The sequence below is a fragment of the Fistularia commersonii genome, chromosome 19 (assembly GCF_037954325.1).
Source record: "Fistularia commersonii isolate RoL2024-O1a breed Wild chromosome 19, RoL_Fcom_v1.0, whole genome shotgun sequence".
Classification (NCBI taxonomy): Eukaryota; Metazoa; Chordata; class Actinopteri; order Syngnathiformes; family Fistulariidae; genus Fistularia; species Fistularia commersonii.
This window is the reverse complement of record NC_141302.1, coordinates 4,100,001-4,122,845: the sequence shown is the minus strand read 5'-3', so window position 1 is coordinate 4,122,845 and position 22,845 is coordinate 4,100,001. Positions and strand designations below refer to the sequence as shown.

Below are 22,845 nucleotides of genomic sequence, written 5' to 3'. Positions count from 1 at the left end.
CCCATAAACGTCTTCTCTATTTGACAGTTATCATAGCAACCATATGCTAATACTGGTAACGTACAACCCTTCCAAAAAATAGGAAAAAGAAAGGCAGATGATCAGAGTAGATCAGTGTGTAGTAAACTGAGCTATAATTAATGATTTCTTGATGGACTATCATCATTATTATTGTTATCATGATTATTATTTCATGTTTACATTTATTATCAGCCTCTGGTGAAAGGTTAAAATTTAACTCAGAAGGCTGCCAATAAAAAGAAGTACACAATTTGTATGTAATTTTTATTTAAATAATAGAAGCCATTGATGTGTTTCTATAATTTGAATTTCAATTTTAATATTAAGTTATATAGGGCCTAGTATTAAAATTAGCTTGTTACGGTTTTTAAGCATAACTTGTTTGGGTGAAAAGGGTCACTGTTATATCCGGAGGAAGATTTTTTTTCAATAAATATGAACATTGGCCAACGACTTTGTCCCAGTTTTGAATTTTGGCCCATTGTGTATTTGAGTTTGACACCCCAGACTTAAACGCTTTGCTAGTTTCAGGGTCAATATGTGTAAGAAGTTCATCTCCATAAGATAAACATTGAACCCCGCCAGCCCTCGACTTGCACCGATTTTTAAATTTTGGCGTGTTTGACATCCACAACTGGGATTGGCAGCAGCACCCCCACCCTCAGGACACGACAAGCGGTTCTGATAGTAAATGAATGAATGAATGAATGAATGAATGAATGAATGAACGAACGAGGACCAGATTTCAGTCTTCATGCACTTAAGCTGCGGCATTAATCGTGCCCTCGCCAAACAATCCCGGCCTCTACTGCCCCTGAACGCCAAACTAAAAAGCAAGAAAATATTTCAAACATTTAAAAATCTGCCAATTACTGTTTCTTTTTTTAGATGTAGAAGGGGTGCAAAAAAAAATAAAAAATAAAAATCACTCTTTAAAAAAAGGGTCTTTTTGGAGTAAAACTGCATCAGAAAATCTACAAAAGAACCCTGCTGGGATGATTGCACTTGTTTCACGGAAGATCAAGAATAACAAATGAACAGCAAAATGTAATTAAAGCGGAGATTAATTAGATCCTCGGTTTGGCTGTACACAGTACGGGTTTCAGTATTTAAGGTTTTGTTAACTTTAGAGATATCTGAGGAGATATTTTAGCGGTGCAAATTGTATATGAGCAGAATTAGACAGCTAGACGTCTTCAAGGGAGCCCGGTTGGAAAGAGGATGGCCTTCTGGTTACATTCATTTAGCAATAAAAATATGGAATTTCATGAAGACAAAATTGCATCATTAAACTACATAAAGTAAAATACTTCTTTTGACACAGGCGAAATAGCTTTGGCACAATAAAGAATCGAAAAAAAAAAAGCAAATGAATGTTAGCTTTTGAAAGAGAAAATCTCATCAGATATTTTTGAAAAGCATGCGCGATGCAGCGAGTAGCTAATGTAGCATTTCCACAGTAGACCGGACCTCAGTGGCTAATGATCGGAACGTGATCGGGACGTGATCGGGAAGTTATCGGGCATCTCGGGGATCAATAAAGGGTCCTCTTTCGTTTTCAGACACCCTCTGCCGCTTACGGGGACCACTAATCGAATAATCGGCACCTTTGGTGGCATTTACGATCAAAACAAAATGCTAAAGAACTGACCACAATGACGCTAATGCAACTGCAAACTCTGAAATGTCTTATTATTATTTTTACATTATAGTATATTTTTATAATATTATTATTATTATATTATTATTTTTGGTCCTCGGTTCGACACCCGGATGAGACGGTCAATGGTTTTTCTCTATATGACGGTAAATAGTTATATGTGGCCATAAACATACACATTTAAAAGATAATCTAGATCTGACATTTGTTTGCTGTCATTCTTGCACTCCCCAACATTTCACCTGCTTTTGGAAAAAAAAAAAAAAAAAAAAATCAATATCTGGGATGACCTGCGCTAACGGAAACATCCATCACATAAGATGACACAAAAAAAAAAAAAAAAAAGGGGCGCTTGAACAGTAATATGAGGGATAAGATGAACAGGCGGTACCTCGCTTTACGCACCGCCTGCTTGTCTTTAACTCGGCGTTGAAACGACCTTAAACGCGGCTTCATCGGGGCGCCGTGAGAAACGGCGGGTGGGCGGGGTTGGCGAGGGCGGAGCTCGGGAGGACGACGTTCCCAGCGGCTCATTCATCATGTTGGATTAAATACTCTTTTCCGCTGAACCCGAACCGGGCGACGCTCTACTTCCTCCCGCAACTTAAAAAACCCCCTCCGTCCCAACTTCGTCTTCCGGTCGTCTTCTGCCTTATTCTCTGGCAACCCATTGTCTCCCCGCCTTTCAACAAAATACGTCCGCCGCATTTATGCCGGGGATTTAGCTTCTAAGCTGAAATAATACAATTAATTTGTTCTCTCTCTGATTCCGCCTTTCTCCGCGTTGCTTCCCCGCTGTCTCAGATCAAGCGAGTGGAAATGTGCTGACACGGAGCGATACCCAAAAGAGAATTCCGCCAAAGATGTTTGTTCGCGCTAATGAAGAAAATAATGAAAGGCAAACAACAAAACTACAAGAGCGAGCGAGATGAAATGAGAGCCGAGGAGAGATGGAAATGAGCCGAACGGCGGTAGCATTATCAAATTCGCGTAGAAATGTGTGTGTGTGTGTGAGAGAGGGAGTTTTAAGAAATATTATCACAGCGGTGAGGTATCTTTCTATCTCGGATAGGACATTTCACCGGCGGGACGGAAAAGCGGCGACTTCATTACGGCGCCATCGAAAATGAGAGGCTGGAGAAGGAAAAAAAAAAAAAAAAAAAAAAAGCGAAAACCTATCTCGTCTTTATTTCACAGCCAAGTGAAGATAGGGGCGGGTTTCACGAGTCCGGGTTCGAAACGGAATTTCGGAAGAAGGATAAAATCAAAGAAAAAAGGAATAAAACTTGTCCGGATGAGTCGGCGGTGGCTCGACGCCCCGCTTGTTTCCACCAATCCCGGTCCGGCCGGGCAAATCACGGGTTTTCAGTGCGGACCTGTCAGCGAAACCGCCTCATTTGCTGGAAACAACGTGTTATTTAGCAAACATGAGATGTTTTTATTCAGCTTCATTACCGGGAACAGCTGCTTTCGCACATGTGCGTCTACGAGATGAGACGATGGGAGGCGGGGTGTTGGGTTTTTCCCTCTGCATCTCGGATGCACAGGAATACATTAGCGGCGCGGGAAAATCGCTCTCCGATGATTTAACCGACCTCTGAGATGCACCTTTTCTTCTCCCCTCCGTCGGCTGAGGCGGAGGAAAGTTTCCCGGAAGCTGGAAAAATCCGCTTTTTTTTTCTCAATCCCCGCGTTCGTAATTTCTTTAGGGTGTGTGTGATCCGCCTGAGTCAGAGCTGAGGTTGTCATAGCGACGGTTCGTCTATAAAGTTTGGTAAAATGGTCGCTTAAACAGCACTTTTGACCCCGGGAATCGAAACCCCCGGCCGATGTGTCCGACGCATCGGACAGAGAAAACAGTTGAAATCCAAAACTAGGACATTCAACCGCAACCCGCAAAAAACTCCTTGGAAATAAATCAGATGGGTGTTAACTGCCACAGATATACAGTGTAGCATTTTAAGAGGCTGTAAATATGTCACGGTGAAGAGCGGATGTGGGAGGGAACTGGAATGAAGCCATATATTTTTTAGTGTATTGTTTCAGCGCACTAAAGTTTTAGAGGCATTTCTGCGCGCCACCTTGGGAGCGTGGGATTTCAGCCCGAGAGCAGGAAAAGAAACGGGACCGAGCTATGTTTACTTTATTATTTTTGTTTTTTTTGTTTTTTCTGCTTCCCATTGCTGCCTTTAAGTCAACAGCTTTAATTGTCTCACCCATTCGCCCACCAGTTTAAGCATGTTTTTTTAAAAAAACAAAAATAAAGGGGGGAATCGGCTCATCGATGACGAAATGAGGTCGCAGAGATGAAGATGCTGCGGTTCTCTTTGGAGGTTGGACCAGGACGGATAGGATCGGGAAAGAGTCCATCAGAGGGACGGCTCATGTTAGATGTTTTGGAGAGAAGCTCAGAGAAGCCAGACTGAGATGGTTTCGGTCATGTTCAGAGGAGGGAGAGCGAATATATCGGTAGACGGATGCTGGAATTGGAGGTCTGGAGGTCTAAATACACAGTGGGCCAAAATTCAAAACTGGGACAAAGTCGCGGGCCAACATTGATATTTATTGAAAAAAAATCTTCCTCCAGATATAACAATGAACCAAAACAAGTTTTGCTTAAAAACAAAATATGGAACAAGCGTAGCTTAATACTATATAATATATAACTTACAGTAATATTCTTTCTGGCTAAGTAGCAAGGTGCCGGTATTAGCATAAGGTCGCTGTTGGAGTTTTCTCACTATATTCCTAGTTATGTTATTTCGACTACTCACATGAAGACAGCCAGACGTGTGATCACAAATGGCCTTCGTCCTTAAACAGGAACCTACCGCCATGACCGTAAATTCAAATAAGCATAAAGATGTTGCAGCTCAGTGGTAGAGCGCATGCATGGTTCAATCCCCGGCACCTCCACTGTAAGTTTCTTCGGATGCCAAATGGAAATCTACCCCCCTGATGAGGAACCTACCCCCCCTGAATGTAAACAGGAATTACCCTCTCCCTGTATGTGATCTTTTCAACAACACCAATACACTTTCACACAATAAAAGGCCGAGCAAGGAGGAGCTCGGTGGGATTCTCTGGATCTTGCCTCCGAAGAGCGCGTTGACTCTCCCCCTCTGCAGAGCTCAAAAGAATAGTCGCTTGTCTGTGTTATTTCTTATGACAACCTCAGTCTCCTCTTTACAGGCTCCAACTTAGACCAGCTTGAATTAGGAGTCACTCTCCACCAGTCGCTATGACAACTGTCAACAGAGGAGAGGGCGTTTATGGGTCCTGTTGTGATTTTCGTGCCAAAACACCTCCAGAAAATTCTGGGATATGTAGAATTAGCGGTACGTGCACTGTAGACTATACCGGCAAGCCAGCTCTAATAGTCATTTGGTATGGCTTTGCGGGCCAAATATGGCCCGCGGGCCAGAGTTTGGTCACCTATGGTCTAGAAGAAGACCAAGGAGAGGATTTATGGACGTCGTGAGAGAAGATATGAGAATACAGAGAAGAGGTTTAGATGGAGAAAGTTGATTCGCTGTGGCCACCCCTGAAGGGAAAAGCTGAAAGGAAAAGAAGAAGTCTCAGTTTTTTGCCAGAAGACCAAACTAATACTGGTGGCCCCAGAAGACCAAACTAATAATATCACAACAATATCACTTTCAACTTGGGTTTCACTTATTTTATTGCCTGTTTATATATTGTATAGTTATTTTATTGCCTATTTGTAAATTTTATATGTATTGTCTATTTGTACAGTTTTATATTTGTATTGTCTTCCCAGGACTATAGATGGAAATTAGCTATGAGCTACAATCTGGTAAAAACATCTCTGCCTCTGTGCTTAATGTAATTGTACACTGTCCTAATAAACTTTTTAAACTAAAAAAAAAAAACTTAGTAGGGGTCCTCAGCACCATCAGGTAAGAGCAGCTATCTGCCAATGTTGGTAATCATTTATTTATTTTCAATTGTTAGCACTGTTCTCGTTCATTATTATTATGATTATTTCCATTATGATCCCGTTCCCGTCCCGCAGGCGTGTTGATAAAAGTTGAGTCACATGACTTGAAGCCGTTGTGAAAATATTTCATGTAACTTTGTAATTTTACTATTCTGCGGGAACCTGAGATATCCCTGCTTAGTCAGCTTTATTTTCCAAACAACGCGTCCTTCTCCATCTCATACGGAAAACCAAGTGGTCCCACAGTGCTCTGCATGACTCGTACCTTTTGACGCTTCAAAATAAACATCTGTTCTGACTTTTCTTTGTTATTCACCAACTTTCTTAAAGAAGCCTCAAAAAAAAAAAAAAATTCCTAGCAAAGTCCATCTGAGGCACAAGAACCTGTAAAAAAGAACTTTATTGATCCCCATGGGGGAAAGTCTTTTGTTCGTCACAGCAGCAAAACAGTTATGTGTTAAATAAATATGAATATATATATATATATATATAGAGAGAGAGAGAGAGACAATTAGAAAAACCAAAAGAGAGAGAACAACAACAGCAACAACATCAAGGATGGACAACAGAATGGGAAAAAAATAGGGGTGAAAGTAAACAACCAAAATTAATGACAACATAAACAGACAAAATACAATAGCAATGATAAGAATAAACAAAAATAAACAAAAATAGGCAGGAAGTGAGACAAGAAGACAAAAGAGTTGGGGCACAACACATGAATGAATGGGTTAGGAAGTGGTCGTAAAAATGCATTATTATTACTATAAATATATTGTCGTCTGTGCAACTCCACACAGAAACTCAGAATTGAACCAAATGCGATCCAGTTCCCCCGGATATCGGATTTTATTTGCTATGGCAAGATTCTGCAAAGTTGTATCAGCTTGAAAAGACACATGCAGAGGTTTTTGCTAAAAAAAAAAAAAAAAAAAAAACCCTTACAGAAAAACCCAGACAGTTTAGCATTTCAGGGTCATTTTTATCCCAACCGAGGCCACTACATGGACCGACGTCCAACAAACCAAATGGATTATTGGTGAATCACAGAGGCACTTGAAGTATCTTAGAGAGCGAAGACAATTTCAAATTCTCTCTTTTTTTTTTTTTAAGCATTTAAGTAGCCAATTGAGGAAAAAGTTATTTTTCCTGTCTGGTGCCCACAAAAGGTTAAAGTACTTAAAGAGATGAATTTTAGTCCATCATCGATGCATGTTCCCTCTTTAAATAGACGTCGCTGCTTCAAACCCTTAACGGGTGTCGGGTTCTTGTACCCGCATTGAGGGTAATAAACCTGAGTTAAACCCCCGGCACTTTCTGGTGTACATTTACTTTTTGCATTAAATATTCAAAGAACATCTCCATCTTTTTCGCAAGCATCGCCGTCCTCGTCTCATCCGCTTCAAATGGGAAGATAATAATAATCACAGCTTTTTTTTTTTTTTCCTTTTTTTTTTTTTTTCAAACAGGAAGCTGTCATCCTACGGAGAGGAAGTCCCGGCGGCGTTGGAAGTACCTGTTCTGTTTTGCAGAGCCTGACTTTACTCCCCGCCAGGGACACCAGCACTCTGCCTTTGTAACCGCGGAGCTCGAGCAAACCACGCTTGTTTGTGGAGCAGCGACGCAGGAGCCTGCCGGAGTGCTTCTGGGGACCGCAGTCGGCCGTCTGAAGAGTTTCCATCCACTCCTGGCGTTCCCCTGTGGACACGTGCGTGAGTTAGAGCCGAGAAACCGAGAGGGGATGTGGACGCAGGAGTAGCGCGTGACGAGAGAGCGAGAGGAAAGGGGATGGAGGCGGAGAAAAAAAAAAAAAAAACGAAGGCTGACGAGACAAAGAAAGATCAGGAGATCAGAAAAGACTTTGAATTCCAGCGACTCCTGATTCATCATTTCTGCATTAACTTCTATTGCTTCCCCTTCCTTTGCATACAGATGGATAATTTTCATGTTAAAACAAAGAGAAATTTCGACGCCGCGAGCCACAGTCGGTCCAAATAAAACTAATCTTCTGGAAAATAATGCTCCTCGTAAGTTGAAAAGGGCGAGTCGCACACCTCAAATGATCACGCTCGAATATATAATTAAAACACGGCTGCAAATTCGCAGGAAAAAAAAAAAAAAAAAGACATTTTCCAACAAGCAGCTTGCTTGATTTTGAAGGAAACACGAGTTTAATCATCTCTTATTTTACTAAATATAACAAGGTTCTCATTTGAGATGAACAAATTAAATTGGAATAAATAAACAAACCAATATTTAGTCAATCAAATTAATTACGTTTTATATTTCCATTTTGTGATTTAAAAATATGCTTCGTTATTGGAAAATTAAAATATGTATTTTTTTTACAAATTCAAGACATAGGTACAGTAAAGCCACGCTATAACGCGGTTCAACTTTCACTGCTGCAACTTTGCAGGAAAAAAAAAAAAACAAGACATTTTCCAACAAGCAGCTTGCTTGATTTTGAAGGAAACATGAGTTTAAGCGTCTCTTATTTTACTAAATATAACAGGGTTCTCATTTGAGACAGACAAATTAAATTGGAATAAACAAACAAACAAATATTTGGTTAAATCATATTAATTACGCTTCACATTTCACAGGTGATATAAAAAATATGCTTTGTTATTGGAAAAATAAAATATGCATTTTTTTTTTTTTTTAATTCAAGACAGGTACAGTAAAGCCTCGCTATAACGCGGTTCACCTTTTGCGGCTTCACTGTCTTGCAGATTTTTTTCAGTCCAGTTTTTCAATACTTTTCTTTTTTTTACAGTACAGTACAGATGTTGTGTTCTGCATCCTAATTGGCTAAAGGACGGTAGATCAGTGTCAACAATCTCCGCGCCTTGTCTCTGTACAGGAGCCATAAACGCCCTCCCCTCTGTTGACAGTAGTCATAGCAACCTTATGCTAATACTGGCACCCTGCTACTTATGCAGAAAACAGGACTTTGCATGAGTGCAATATTAAGTTACATATTGTATCATATTACGCTACGCTAGTTCCATATTTCAATTTTTTTGAAATTTTTTTCAATAAATATCAATGTTGGTCGGCGACTTTGCCCCAGTTTTGAATTTTGGCCCTCTGTGCATTTCAGTTTGACACTCCTGATGTTAACTATCGCAGACAAAGCTGAACTTCTGGACATGCCGAATGAAGGTAGAAGCTATATGGCTGTCGGGCACCATTACGAAATAAATTAATCTTCAGCTTGTTACAAAAAGAAGGAAGAAAATAACAAAAGAAGGAAAAAAAGAGTGCCAGCAATTACCCATAACTATGTTCTCTTGGAAAAAGACTCCTGCACCACAGCCTTCAGTAGAAAAAGACGCTACAGCGGAGCGGAGTCAGAGGGAAGAGGCAAATTGTGAGGATTTGAGAAATACGCGTGTCACAATGTGTCCAACCTTGAATTGAGTATTAAAATTATTATTTTACTGTACAGTATTTCTAAAAGCAATCATAGTAATTTGTAAGAAAAAGTTGATATTTTTATTCTTTTAAAATGCTAGGGCCTGAAAACAGGTTTTGCTCTTTGGTTTCATTCTATAGTACAGTATTCTATTCTATAATAATTGTAAAAAATAAAGCTGACTACTTCACGGATTTCACCTATTACGGGTTATTTTTTAGAACGAAACCCCCCGCAATAAACGATGCTTCACTGTTTTTGTTTTACTGGTGCGCAAAATGAACTGTGCATCTGCATCAGTGGTCAAAGAACTAAACCAGCAAATCGTGATTTTCACACACAAAAAAAAAAAAAAAAAGAGTTCGGAAGCCGACTCCCATCACGTTCCGTTAAACGTGCGAATCCATATTCACCAATTCCACAGTGTGTGTCTTGACCTCCGCCGAACCCCTGGGGTTCGATCGAATCCAGGTTAAGAACCGCTGATCTAAACGGATCAATTCTTCTTGCCGATGTGAGCGTGTTAGCATTAGACTGCAATCTGGTTGCCAGAAAGTTTATTTAGGATTCGATAATAGGGGAAACGGTCTCCACTTATATAGTACTTTCTTCACCTTGTGGCTTCTAAGCGTTTTATGCTGGATAGCGTTCGCCCATTCAAACGCACACACACTCACAAACACACTCACGGATCGACAACCTTTACCCTTTTTTTTTTTTTTTTCCTTAATGCTATGTATAAACAAAATGTGTTGCATGTTTTTTAAATAAATGAACAGCTGCAGAGAAAGTGAAATTACATTTCTGCATGCAAGAAAACATTTTGAACTCTTAAGCGGGGAATCACATATTTCGGTTATACAGCACCATGATCCAATATGTCCTGTTTTGAGTGATATTTTAAGGAGGGTGTTTGCCTGTTTAGCTGAAAACACCATATTTTGACCAGGTTTACATTAAAAACAATATTTAAAGGTCTTTATATCTTGTGCCCTTCCATCTTTCTTTGCATTTTTTTCAGAGGCAATTCAAAAATAAAAGAAAGTATTGCAAAGTCAGTTACACTGCCGAGCTATCAAAGTAAATAAAGTGGAAACACAAGTACACGCACGCACAATGTCATGTTCCAAGAGTTTGGAGGACATGAAATTCACCTGGAGGCTGATGCTAACCTCAACCACGGCTTACACTTTAGGACGCTGACTATTTGAAGTCCGTGCAAAGAAAACGTGCAATCTTTTTCACGTTATCGCAACACGAGTGACACCCAGCTTGTGTAACCAAAGACACTCCTGACAAAAATCCTGCGTTTCTCAGTTTCTCCTCACAAAGTAAAGGTAAATACAATTATTATATCCCGAGACCATATGAAGAGCAAATGACACGGTCAAATAATTAACTGAATTACAAAAAATAAACAAATATCTAGAATAATATAATTCATAATTTCACATTTTAATATAATTATAAATAATAATGATTATTATTATCATATTATTTTAATCACAAAAATGAATAATTAATAATGATAATAATTATATCATACTAGTGTTTGTAACTGAATTACAAAAAATAAACAATATCTAGAATAATATAATTCATAATTTCACAATTTAATATAATTATAAATAATAATGATTATTATTATCATATTATTTTAATCACAAAAATGAATAATCAATAATGATAATAATTATATCATACTAGTGTTTGTAGATTTTTTGCATTTCACCATGACCACCGCCTTCCGCTGGCAGACTTAGCTTTATCGCTATATCGGCGACTAACATTGTACATGTAAAGGAGGGAAATGAATTCCGAATAATGTCGCCGGAATCAATGGAACGAGCTGTTTGGGCTGGAAAAAAGCGCGAGGAAATATGCGTGGGGGAGCTTAAATTATACAGTAGACGCATGGCAATTTGGAGTCGGGCGTAATTGATTTTGCGGTGCTCTATTGATCTCCTTGTTGGAAAAAAAAATGTGTCTCTTGGCTTCCTGGGGCTTCGGGTGTCGGGCAAATACACATCAGAGAGGATGTAATCCAAAAATAAAAAATAATAAATATATAAACAAACACACAACATCTAGTGAAGAAGAAGAATATATCTGGACACGACCTCGAGCCAGATATATAAATGCTGCACATGCATAAAAACCTGCATTAGCTGTTTACTAGACTGAAATTGGTATTAATTGGTAAAAAAGTTGTTTTTTTATTTTCTAAAAGAGCATGATGCGGAGTGTGATGCGCGGGAGTCATGGCATACGTCGAGCCACGTGCAGATTGAAACCGAGTTTCACTCCAGAACACATCACTAAGTTCTGTAGCGCGTGACGAAAATCAGCAGAAAGAGGAAATGCAAATGTGTGCATTATTTGTATCGGCTACAGTACCGCGGGTTTGGCTCGGCTAATTGTCACAACGGTTGTTGCACATAATGTTATCAAAATATATTGTGAAACATCGCTTTTTTTCATCGAATGCTGACTCTCCAGTATATATATCCAGTAACATGGAAGAAATGGATAGTTATTCTCCTGATCTGTTTCCGTTGTAGTAAATAACATTCATCTGTTAAAATGTTGATGAGAGATTTTTTCAACTCCTATAAGCGTCATGGAATTTATTTTTATTTATTTATTTATTTGTTTGTTTGTTTATTTATTTTATCATTTATTTATTTATACTGTATTTAATATTATGGTGGTTTAGAAATTTTCTGCATTTCATATGTGCATCATAAGATAAGTTAAGATAAGAAGATAAGAACAACTTTATTTATCCCGAAGGAAATCGGTGTGCCAGAGTTTCAAGCAAAAACATGACAATAATAGATAATAGTAGGAAGGAGGGTGAATAAGAAATACAATAAAATATAAATTGTCAAGGTTATGGCTATCAAGTATGTTAAGGTCTCATTATGAGTGTAAAATTGTATAATAAAATAGTAGGATGACACTAGCTCAGTTTCATGTTAAATACCTATAGACCTTTTAAAAAAATCCTACATATATATATTTTTTCTATATATATATTTTTTTTTGCTCATTCTTACACTCACAGCAAAAACACAGATCACTTCAGTGGCATTGATTCACATTCCATGATCTGAATTGAGTGTCGAGGCTTAATGACGTGTTTGTATTAATCAGACGTTCATAAGCAGTTATTCTAGTCGCTTATCGTAGTTTCATTTCCAAATCATTTGCTGTGCTTGTTTTTTATGTTTCTCCAGAATCTTTTATCTGTAAATCCCATGGAAAGAGGAAGGGCTTCGGTCTCCGTGCACGATTTTTTGTGGGACTAAAGCATGTGTCAGCATTGATCCCACTGAACCGACTGCAAGTGGCCAACAAGTTAAATAAATCGATTTTCAAAATATGGCAAACCTTTATCCGCATACAATCGTCCCACCGACGGCTGGTGATGACTTCTGTTATTTCGATCCAAGTTAAGATGGCTTGAGGAAAAAAACAGATGCAAAAAATAGGGACATCTGTTCATACTCGAAATCTTTTTCCTGATCACTTTCTCGATTTGAAAATCAAATTAGCCTCGAATGGCCGAAAGTAGTCCAACGGTGGGATTATCGCATTATCAACCCCGCTCCCCGTGCACTGCAACTCCCGAATTGCGCGAAAGAAAATATCAAAGCTATCACTTTTTTGTGAATTAAATTACGTCAGGAAGAAACAAACAAGGCAAAAACGGGGGGTTGTTGCACAAAAATCATAGTTTCGGACTGGGAAATAATTTCAGGAATAAATAAGTAAATGAATGAATTCACTTGATTGATAATTTCAAATAATCTCAAATTAAATTAACTCAGTAATACACTTGCAAACAGCAGGATATTAATTTGGAGTCACCCCCTCTGGCACCGGGACATCCTGAAGATATCGATTAATGAGATCGCTGGATGGATTACCTCGGCGATGAAACGTGCACCCGAGATCTCGTGCTATCGATCGCGTGTTTACGTAAGAAGTGATATTCCCGAAAGAGAAGACGTTCGAACCGCAACGTGTAAAACCAAACAAAAAGACGAGATGACGGTGAATTTAATGGGATCTTCTCGTTAACGTTGACGCCCCTAAACTGCCCACTTTGGGACGATTACTACGCCCGGTTTACTCTAAGACCCGCCGGTGTTCGGCGTCGTCACGGTGACCCGCGGGAGCGTCTTCCACCGGCTCTCCCTCTGCTGAGTGACAGGAGGAGTGTGTCGCTCTCTATTAAGTGTCAATCACCCGACAGCCCGACACGGTCGAAACCTGACCTTAATTAGCTTCTCGACCGACCTCTTGACCCCCCGGTCCCTCCGCCCCTCCGCCCCTCCGCGGACGCCCACGTCCCTTTCGACCTTGCGCGCGCACGTCTTAGCATCCCCCGGTAATCCACTCCCCGCCGCCGAACGCCGTAGCGGGTCCTTCCGGTCGGGCTCCCTCCCAAAAAATCCTACGAGCCCACGGAGGGCCGGCATCCATAATGGATGGCTTCGTTAATTATTGAAAGCTCTTTACATCACCGGACTTTACCGTTCCTGTTTCCGCCCGGCTTTTCTGACTTCCATTACCTGTCTTGCTCTCGCTTATTTGCCTTTTCATTTATTCAGGGCGCCCACCACCCTTCTTTTACCCCGGCTGTCAATCCGAGCGAGAAGGGGGGTCGGCGAGAAAGGAAGGAGGCGGCGTGCCGAGTGCATTCGCCCGCGCATCCTAACACGTCAAGAGCAATTCAAGGGGTATGTTTGTGTACGCCGGATACTACAGCGGCTCCACCATTTTTTTTTTTTTTTCTCTCCCTCCGTACGCCATCAGGAACACAAGTTCTCGCCTTCCCATGCATATATAAAAAAAAAAAAAAAAAAAAAAAGAATCCGGAGCTACTCGTAGAAAAAAAAAAAAAAAAAAAAAAACCTCCGAGGGAGTACACGGTATGCACTGTTCGCCATCGCTTTGCATGAGGAGGGAGACACGGAGGATGGTGGATTATCCTCATCGCAGCCGAGGAGATAAGAGCCAGGTCCACTCCCGGAAGCCAAGATCTCAAAAAAATGCCGCCCACACGCTACCAATCGTGGCCATTTGCTTCGCTTTCACTCATATCTAATCGAGTCACTTCAGTGTGAGGAGAGAAAAAAAAAAAAAAAAAACATTTCCATCAATCACGGAGAGACGCTCAACGTCGGCCGCCGAGCCCCCCCCCCCGCCGCTGGATTTAATTTACGAACCGCTTCGGAGGTGAGGAAATTGTGCGAAATCCAAATGAAAAATTAATTTTATTCTCGTTTTGATTTAAAGATCTTCAACTTTTCCATTACTTCCGACGCCCTGAACCTTGTCCATCTGGGTAAATCTGGGTTGAAGGACGCCGAGGATGGATCTGCAAGGCAGGGGGAACGGAGGAAGACCGCAGGCAGACGACGATTGGCTGGAAGGGACTAGAAGATCGCCGTCGGTCGACGGGCTTCGTCAAAAAAAAGCGCCTCGTTTGCGCGTCCCCCGAGCCGAGCCTGAAGGAACCAAATAACGAAAAGAGTTCGGTTTCGGCTTCGTCGAGCCACTTTTTCGTGCGGCGGTGCAGGATAGGAACCATTTTGTCTCCAAAATTCAATCATTTGATGCTTCCACCGTGATGTAGGTGATCGCTGGAACTCATAATCCACGCCAGTTACCGGATCCTTCTTGCAGACCTCAGCGCGGTCATCATTCCACCGTTTTCTTGCCACAAAATGGACAGAATCGGCGAGAAACGGGCCGATGAAAAGGTCCAAGCTCTTCCGTCCTGAGAGGTTTCCGGGGACTCGCAGCTTTTCGCCAAAATAAGAATGGAGTTAGCGAACGGCGCGGGGGGGGGGGGGGAAATAAAATCCCATCAACCCATCTCAGGCGGTGGTTATTTTTTTCCTGCCATGCAGAACACGGACGCTGAAACCCTCGGTGTCGTCCGTGTCGTCTTTCTCTTTTACCCATGTTGGTTTTTTACATTACATTACATTACATTGCATTTGGCAGACGCTTTTATCCGAAGCGACTTACAATAGAGGACATGGGGACCGCAAATAACACATGCAAATACACGATGCACAGGAAATATACAGAACAGTAAGCTCGGGTTAGTGAGTTTTTGAGTGTGATTCTTATAAAAATTTCCCTGCAGGAGGTTAGTTTCCGGAGCGAAACTCAAACCGGCCGGTTCGGAATTGGACGTTTTTTTTTTTTTAAAACCGAAACCTGCTATTTACCCGCGGACGTCGGCCCCGGGCCTCGTCCCAGCATCTCGTTCTCCACATCCACAACCCGGCTTCAAATCCGGGCAGGTTTTTCGCCCGTCACATCACCCGTTGTAACACACCTCCGTTTAAAAACGCCGGTTTGTCGCCGCTTAGAGCGCTAACACCACAGCATCATTTTCTTCCCTCTCTCCCCCCCCCCCGCATCATCCATTCCCCTCTTCTCTGCAGCTCATCACCCTCCTCTCTCTTCCTACATCCCTACCCGCCTCCCCTCTTCCATCTCCTCCCTCCCGAGCTGACAGTACCTGAGGGAAGAGGCCACCTGCGGACCGAGCGGAGCATCGGCAGACAGCTGTGTGCACACTCTCTCCAGTGGCCTTCAATTATTCACTCGCTTCTCCCTCCTCCTTCTCCCCCCCCCCCCCCCCCCACTCCTCTCTCCATCCCTCTCTCTGCCCTTTTCATCCCCCCCCCCAACCACCACCAGTCTCTGCCCTTACTACTCTTTTGCTTTTTCAGACACTCAACCTCCTCTCTCTCCATCCCCATTACTCGCTCATTCCCAACTTTCCCGGCTCCGTCACGTGACCCCCCCCCACCCCGCTTTCCACCATCATTTTCTCCCACTTTTCACCCCCTTACCGCATCAGCCCGGCGGCTCCTTAACTCCACTTCACTAACATACGCCTCCTCTTTCCCTTTGTCTCCTCGTGTCTTCCCTCTTCCTCCCCCAAGATTGATGATTCCAGGCTACAAGGCAAGTGGGTCTCTTTAAAGATGCATGAGGTGATGAGGCCAACTTTTCTACTTCTCTGCTTCTCTTTTCCCTTCCGTCCGATCCGTCTCTCCTCGCCCGACGCTTTTCCTCTGACAGCGGAGGCACAACTTCGACGGGAAGCCTCCCGCCTAACAACCCCCGGCGATCCGGAGCCGAAGGGGTTTCGTCGGCACGGCGCCGTCTCTCCCGTCCCGACGATCGGCCGGCTGACGGCGCGATGAACGAATCGGCTGAGGATCCGTGACTCACAAACCAGAATAAATAAAAATAAAAATTGAATTGGAGCAGGGTGCGGTTAAAATAATCCGACCGTTATTTCCTTTTTTACAATTTTCGGCTACATATAGCTTCTCTCTGTGCTATGGAAGTTTGATATTTGGCACAATTATTATTCCGTTTTTCTTTGTTTGTTTTTTTTTTTTTTTATTCTGCGGCGTCTGCTTCCCGTTTACACCGAAAAATCTCCGATTTAACAGCCTGAGCGAAAAATAAATAAAATAAAAAAAAGGGAATTATCCACCCCGAACCAAATGGCAGAGACAGATTTAGAAAAAAAAAAAAGGAGGAAACAGTGACGCGTATAGTTTAAGCCCGACGTTTCCCCGGAGACACGGGGAGGACGAAGCAGGAATAGAGGACAGAGAGGAGCTGCATTCAAAACAAAACTCTACAAGGGCTCACTCATGCTCAACGTTAAATACGCATACGGACGGAAACCTCTGGCCGCAACAAGCGCTCAAGTGCGACGATCGAAAAGCGACATGGAACACGAAAATCTGCATGGATTTGGTCAAATCTGGGAAAAAAATTCCGCATCCACGTGCAGCACGTATATAATGGCAATTTATGTTTGTTATTGCCTGAAACCAAGCGAGGGACTTGGAGGTTAACCCTGAACTCAGTGCTGCCCACTAGTGGACACGTTGCTCAGCAACCACGGGAAGAATCCGGGCAGGGATGTTGCGTGGTTGGACGGATGGAACCGACTATTTAATAAGCATCTTCATCTTAAAACAAAATAAAAAAAAAAAAAACACCCACTGCTGAGGTGTTTGCACAAGTGCTGTATTTTTTGGTTTGTTTTGTTTGGATGTTTTCTGTTTATTTAATCCCGAATTAAGCCTGATAAGACGTCTCTTCCCGGTGCCGATGAAATAGTGGAAGATGAAGTCGATACAAACGTCCACGAGAGCGTGCAGACGCGGCGTAAATCGCACCGCGGCTTATTCTGTTCGACCATTTCTCCAGATTTAAGCCGACGCTCAGGACCAATAAAGGGGCGACGGTCGAGCGCCGCGGATTCAACTCTCGACCCGTCGTGTCAATAACGAGGTTGAATTTTTTTTTTTTTTCACGGCCTCCGCGCAAACAACGCGACGAGCCGAGAGACTCCGAAGCGCCGCCCGGACGGCGCCGACCTCGATTTCTCTGATCGCGGTCATTCACGGGAATCAAAGGGCGCCCCCACGTAAGTGACCCTATAAGCGAACCCTCGATTAGCGGACGTGGAGCTTTGACCTGAGCCGCCTAATAGACCGCCATCAACAGGCGGGAGGCAACGAGCGGAAAGTGTCTCTTTCCCCTCTCATTAAGGCCGACACAGACAAAGCCTCCCGCGGTAAGACGATAAGCAGAGACAACTCTACCTCCACTTTGTCTGACAGAGGGATGAAGAGACGCCGGAGAAAGGGAGAACAATACTATTAAAAGAATGAGTCCTGGGAGAATTGAGGTTTGTTCGTTTTTTTTTTTTTTTTATGTAGTGATTCACTTTAGACTGACTTAAAGAGGTAGGTTCAGAGAGGGGTATTTAGTCATTACCGCCGCAGAGATCTACCTAAATAGATCTGTAAAGCAGACGCTTTCACATTTACAGTCTAGATTTATGCACCGCAGCTCCTTTTGGTCGGAGACTGTTTATCATCCGGTTATTCTGAGAGGCGTCGTCGCTTGTGGACGCGACGAGAGGACGAAATGTGTTTTCATACTACCTTTCGTAAAAGGCGCATCTTTAGAAAATCGGGCGTTTTTTCATACGAGTGTATATATTTATGCCGCACGGTGGAGCGGTGGTGGGCGGTTTGGCCTCCCAGCAAGAAGGTCTCTGGTTGGACGAGATGATTTCCAGGAGTGTGTGTGGGGGTTAAATCCCTCAGATATGTGAATAATGTCTGCATCTGTGCTCGAATGGGGCTTCTTGCCCAATGACAGCAGGGATAGGCCGAATTTGCTAAACAAATGTCGTTTTTTTCTGGGACAAGTACCGTTCCTCTTCCTTCATATCAGGGTTTTCGTTGAAACCCTTAGACTTGGAATTGACCAAACAAAAATTGAACAAAAAGAAATTGGACACCGCCGACCCGCCTTACAAGAAACAGCTGATTTGGACAATTCACGCCGGGTTTAAATAGCGGTGAATCGCAGAGCGGTGACGAGGAGGGCGGGCGTGGAAAAGCTGCCATATGCTAGGTTTCCTCTGCTTTCCTTACGGACATACAGTCTGCCTTTGTTGGTTTGTTGGTTGTTGAGAGACAAAGTCCCCGCGAGGAACACTGATGTAAGCTTTGGCAGCAAAACGCTGTGTGTTTGTGTATGTTTGCTGAGTCGAATGCCTCAAAGGTGTCACTATTATAAAATTGCTGGCTTAACCCTTTACAATTTCTACGACGGAGTTGAATAAACGATCATCTGCACCGCCTTATCAACTCTAATGAGCCTCCCCTCCATTCAGAAGAGCTAAAAATCTCAACCCGAACCCCTTTGTTTTATGTAACTATTTATTTATGTACCTAATAATTTATGTATTTTTTAAATTTTATTTATTTATTTATTTATTTATTCAATTCACTTTTTTTTTTAAATTTATTCATTTCTATTTTTGATGGCTAGTCTTTTGCTTGTTTGTTTAATCCACTTCATTTTTTTTATTTTTTTTTATTTTTATTTTTTTTAGTTATGAACGTATCTAATTTTAATTGATGTATTTTCAGCTGTTTGAGCAATAATACCACAATAATATGATGTCTGGTATTATTCAGAGTCCTTCTTTCTGTCCTTCATCAACATTATAATTTCCACATTAGCGGTAGAAGGTAAGAGGTTAAGATGAAAAGTGCAGCTATCTACTTCTTTGGGTCGGTGAAAAGGCCAGCGATATTTACAACACATGGACACTGACGGATGATGACTGGCAAGCTTACTACAACCGTTATGAAGAGTATATTATGCCAAAGACAAGTATTATTTTTGCACGCTATAAATTAAACAACAAAGTGCGGGGACAGAGCGAGCCGTTTGAACAATTTGTAACGGATCTCAGACGGCTAGCGAAAGATTGTAACTATGCTAAAAGTGACGAAATGATAAGAGACCGAGTTGTTTTCGGCATCTGCTCGCCCGGAGTGAGAGAAAACCTCTGTCCCCTGTCCTTCAGGGGTATTTTCAGGATTGGGCTCTTTATTGGTCGGTCTCTCATATTGACTAGCCAGGATGGCGTAATGTCCTGGGGACGGGATGTTACTGGAACAAGAACCGATCATTACAGGCATTTCATTACACAAAGTCTGGCGTCTAAGACGTCCCCGCCGCATCGGACGCACTCCGAGCCCTTCCCAAAATTCACATTGGCGAACTCGCACCCACATCGCAGCTGTCCGACATCTCGGATTGGACGGCAACTAACAACTTGAAGCTCAACCTGGACAAGACTGAGCTGCTCTTTCTTCCGGGGAAAGGTTGTCCACACAGACACCTGGCCATCGCCATCGACAACACTGAAGTAAGGCCAACCCAGACTGCGAGAAACCTGGTTGCGGTCCTAGACGACCAACTGTCATTCTCAGCGAACGGTCGCACATTCCTGCAGATTCCTCCTCTACAACATCAGGAAAATTTGCAGATTCCTCACAGAGGAAACGGCACAGATACTCATCCAGGTTCTAGCCGTCTCTCATTTGGACGACTGCAACTCCCTCCTTGCCGGAGCCCCGGCGGTGACCATCAGGCCTCTGGAGCTGGAGCTCTGGTTTTCAACCGTCCCAAATTCTCCCTTTCTTATGTACCTTCACTGGCTCCTGGTAGCCGCCCACATCAAGTCTAAGATCCTGGCGCTCGCCTACCGGCCGGTGAATAATACAGCACCGTCTTATCTCCCGGTTATGATGGAGCTACATGTCCCGACCCGTCCCCTCCGATCTGCCACCTCCGGCCGCCCGTCCACCCCATCACTCCGAGCCCCCGCCTGCCGATCAAACCGGTCTCGGCTCCTTGCTGGTGGAACAAACTCCCAAAAAAGGTCAGAACAGTGGGGTCGCTGCCCATCTTTTGCCGTGAGCTGAAAACATACCTCTTCAGCAAGCACTACCCTACTAATCGCACCTAGCCCCCAACTTAGCTATTAGGTTGAGTGGTCACTTCTGACTTCCAACTACTGGTACTTCGGATCTTTGATGACTGAATTGCACATCTTGTAAGTCGCTTTGGTTAAAAGTTTCTGCCAAATGACTGTAAAGTAAATGTAATTTGCAACCATAAAAACCTATCTTTAAGCTGAAAAAACAAAAACTGTGCAATATTTCATTTCACTGTGCAATATTCAGAACTGTGCAATATTTCATTTCATAAGAGCTACACTACAATTTTTCCTTTTATCATACTATTGTGCACTCCTTACCTCACTTGTTACTAAGACACTTATAGTTTTATCACTTGTTTACTAAGACACTTTATAGTTTCACTGAGACACTTTATAGTTTATAGTTTATTTTTATTTCTAATTCTGCCTTTTTCTTTTTATTATTTATTACTGTTATATTTTCTGTAACTCTGGCACAACAATTTCCTTCGGGATTAATAAAGTTGTTCTTATCTTATCTTATCTTAATGTAATGTAACGTAACACCGATATTCAACCATATTTGTTGAGGTTCTCTTTGGACAGATCAGGAATGAGTCCATCAGAGGGAAAGCAGATGTTAGATGTTCTGGAGATACAGTCACGCTGAGGTTGGAGGGCCTCTAGGAAGACCGAGGAGGAGATTGATGGATGGAGCAAAAGAGGACAAAAAGATATTGAAGACGGAGGCAGGAGGCGGCCGCTGAAGGGAGCAGCCAAGAGGAAAAGAAGAATTCCTTTTCAACGGGAAAAAAGGTAACATTGGATAGATAAAAGCAGGACCGCAGCAAAACAAATGTGAATAAGCTGCAGAGAAAAAAACAGCAGCGAGGAAGAAAAGAAAATTAGACCAAAAGACGGGAAGGCGGAAGATTACAAGAGAGACGCGTTTCCGGAATTGGCCAAACCAGACGGAAGCGGAGGATGAACCGTACCTTCTTTCTCCGCACGAAATATGAACGTCCGGAGGGCGGTGATCACCTCGAACTTGTTGTCCCCCGAACCTCGCACCTGTTTGATGGCCGTTGCAAGAATCATACCTTTGGAGTACATCTCCTGGGGAAACAAGGAGATGCAGGTTGAGTGAAAGGAATTAAATGCAGATGACAAGTTGTTGCTCCCCCCCCCCCATTATTTGGAGCCGCGATTACCGTTTTCCCGGCACATTTCCGCATCGATAACCGTGTAATACGGAGGTGCGTCTCCATCAAAACGGACGCCGTGTTTCCGTGCGCCGCTGACAGACACCCTCGTCACACTAAAGCAATAACCCATCGATACGCCGTCGGAAATGACTTGCGGAAAGAGACGCCCGGGTTCCTTTTTTAGGCAATAACTTTGACGAACGCCACCGGGGCTCTCGGACAAAAAGCACTTGGACAAAAACCTGATCTGGGGATAAAGATGAGTATTTCACACATATTTTTTTTTTTTTTTTTTTTCATTTTTTTTTTTTCTAGTGACAGCTTGTTGTACTGCATTTCTTTGGTGGTGGGCAAAAATTTAAGGATTTGAAAATGAACAAATCCTCTCAACACTGTCCTGAGACTCAAATAACAACCAAGAGCAATATTTAGACATCTTGATTATTGGATTTCAGTAAAACACAAAATCCAGCACATTATTTTACTGCTCTCTGAATGAAGAAAGAATGGTTGCCCAAATAAATTAATGTATAAGAGAAAGTAAATAGAAACATAAAGTAACACACTTTTTTTTTTTCTGTTCATATAGAGACATACAACCACTCATCCTCTCATTCTTTCATCTATAGATGAAGCTTTGTAATTATTTTATTTTATTACATTTTTTTTTTTTCTTTTATTTTGATTTTAAATTGAATTAAAATTAAGATTTAATTCAATTCACAATTTCACGTGGCAATCATTTAGACAGACGACCATTCGGACTTAAATTTGGCGAGGACGGGCGAGGACATGTCAGAGGGGTGCGGATACGGAAGTGTTTTGTCCCGATTTGTGTCGAGACATCGCCGACTAATGCGGATCCACTGCAGAAACGATGGAAATCAATATCTGGAGTGTTTTGTTTGGAAAGCAGATTCATCCGCTCAAATGTTTCGTGCCATTAGCCGTGCTATTTCTTCCCAGGCTTCTTCCTAGATAACAAATCAATCGCCGGAAGGTGGTGAGCTGTGATTGGTTAACCACGGCTGGCAGATCCCACTTCATGTCCAAGAGCGTTATTTATGGGCTGGACTCGGCGACAATGTTGAGAATTTTGGTATTTACGCGGTATTTTTGTGATTTATCGTCAAGGAAGCAAGTGGTGCGAAGGTTGGCGGCGGCGGCGTTGGCGCCGAGACGTCCGCTATCCGCTACCCTCCCCCGAACGGCGACGTGCAGCCATCT

The 22,845-nt window shown here is 42.4% G+C and overlaps 1 protein-coding gene across 1 annotated transcript in view; it reads right to left on the bottom strand.

Annotated features, from left to right (window-relative positions):
* arap2 (ArfGAP with RhoGAP domain, ankyrin repeat and PH domain 2) overlaps positions 1-22,845 on the bottom strand; it is a 175,042-nt gene that overhangs the window by 119,608 nt on the left and 32,589 nt on the right. The window contains exons 8-9 of the mRNA XM_086165193.1: positions 21,409-21,529; positions 7,156-7,337 (exon numbers count right to left, since the gene is read on the bottom strand). Of these exons, the coding sequence (XP_086021319.1) occupies positions 7,156-7,337; positions 21,409-21,529 (303 nt within the window). The remainder of the gene's footprint in view (positions 1-7,155; positions 7,338-21,408; positions 21,530-22,845) is intronic.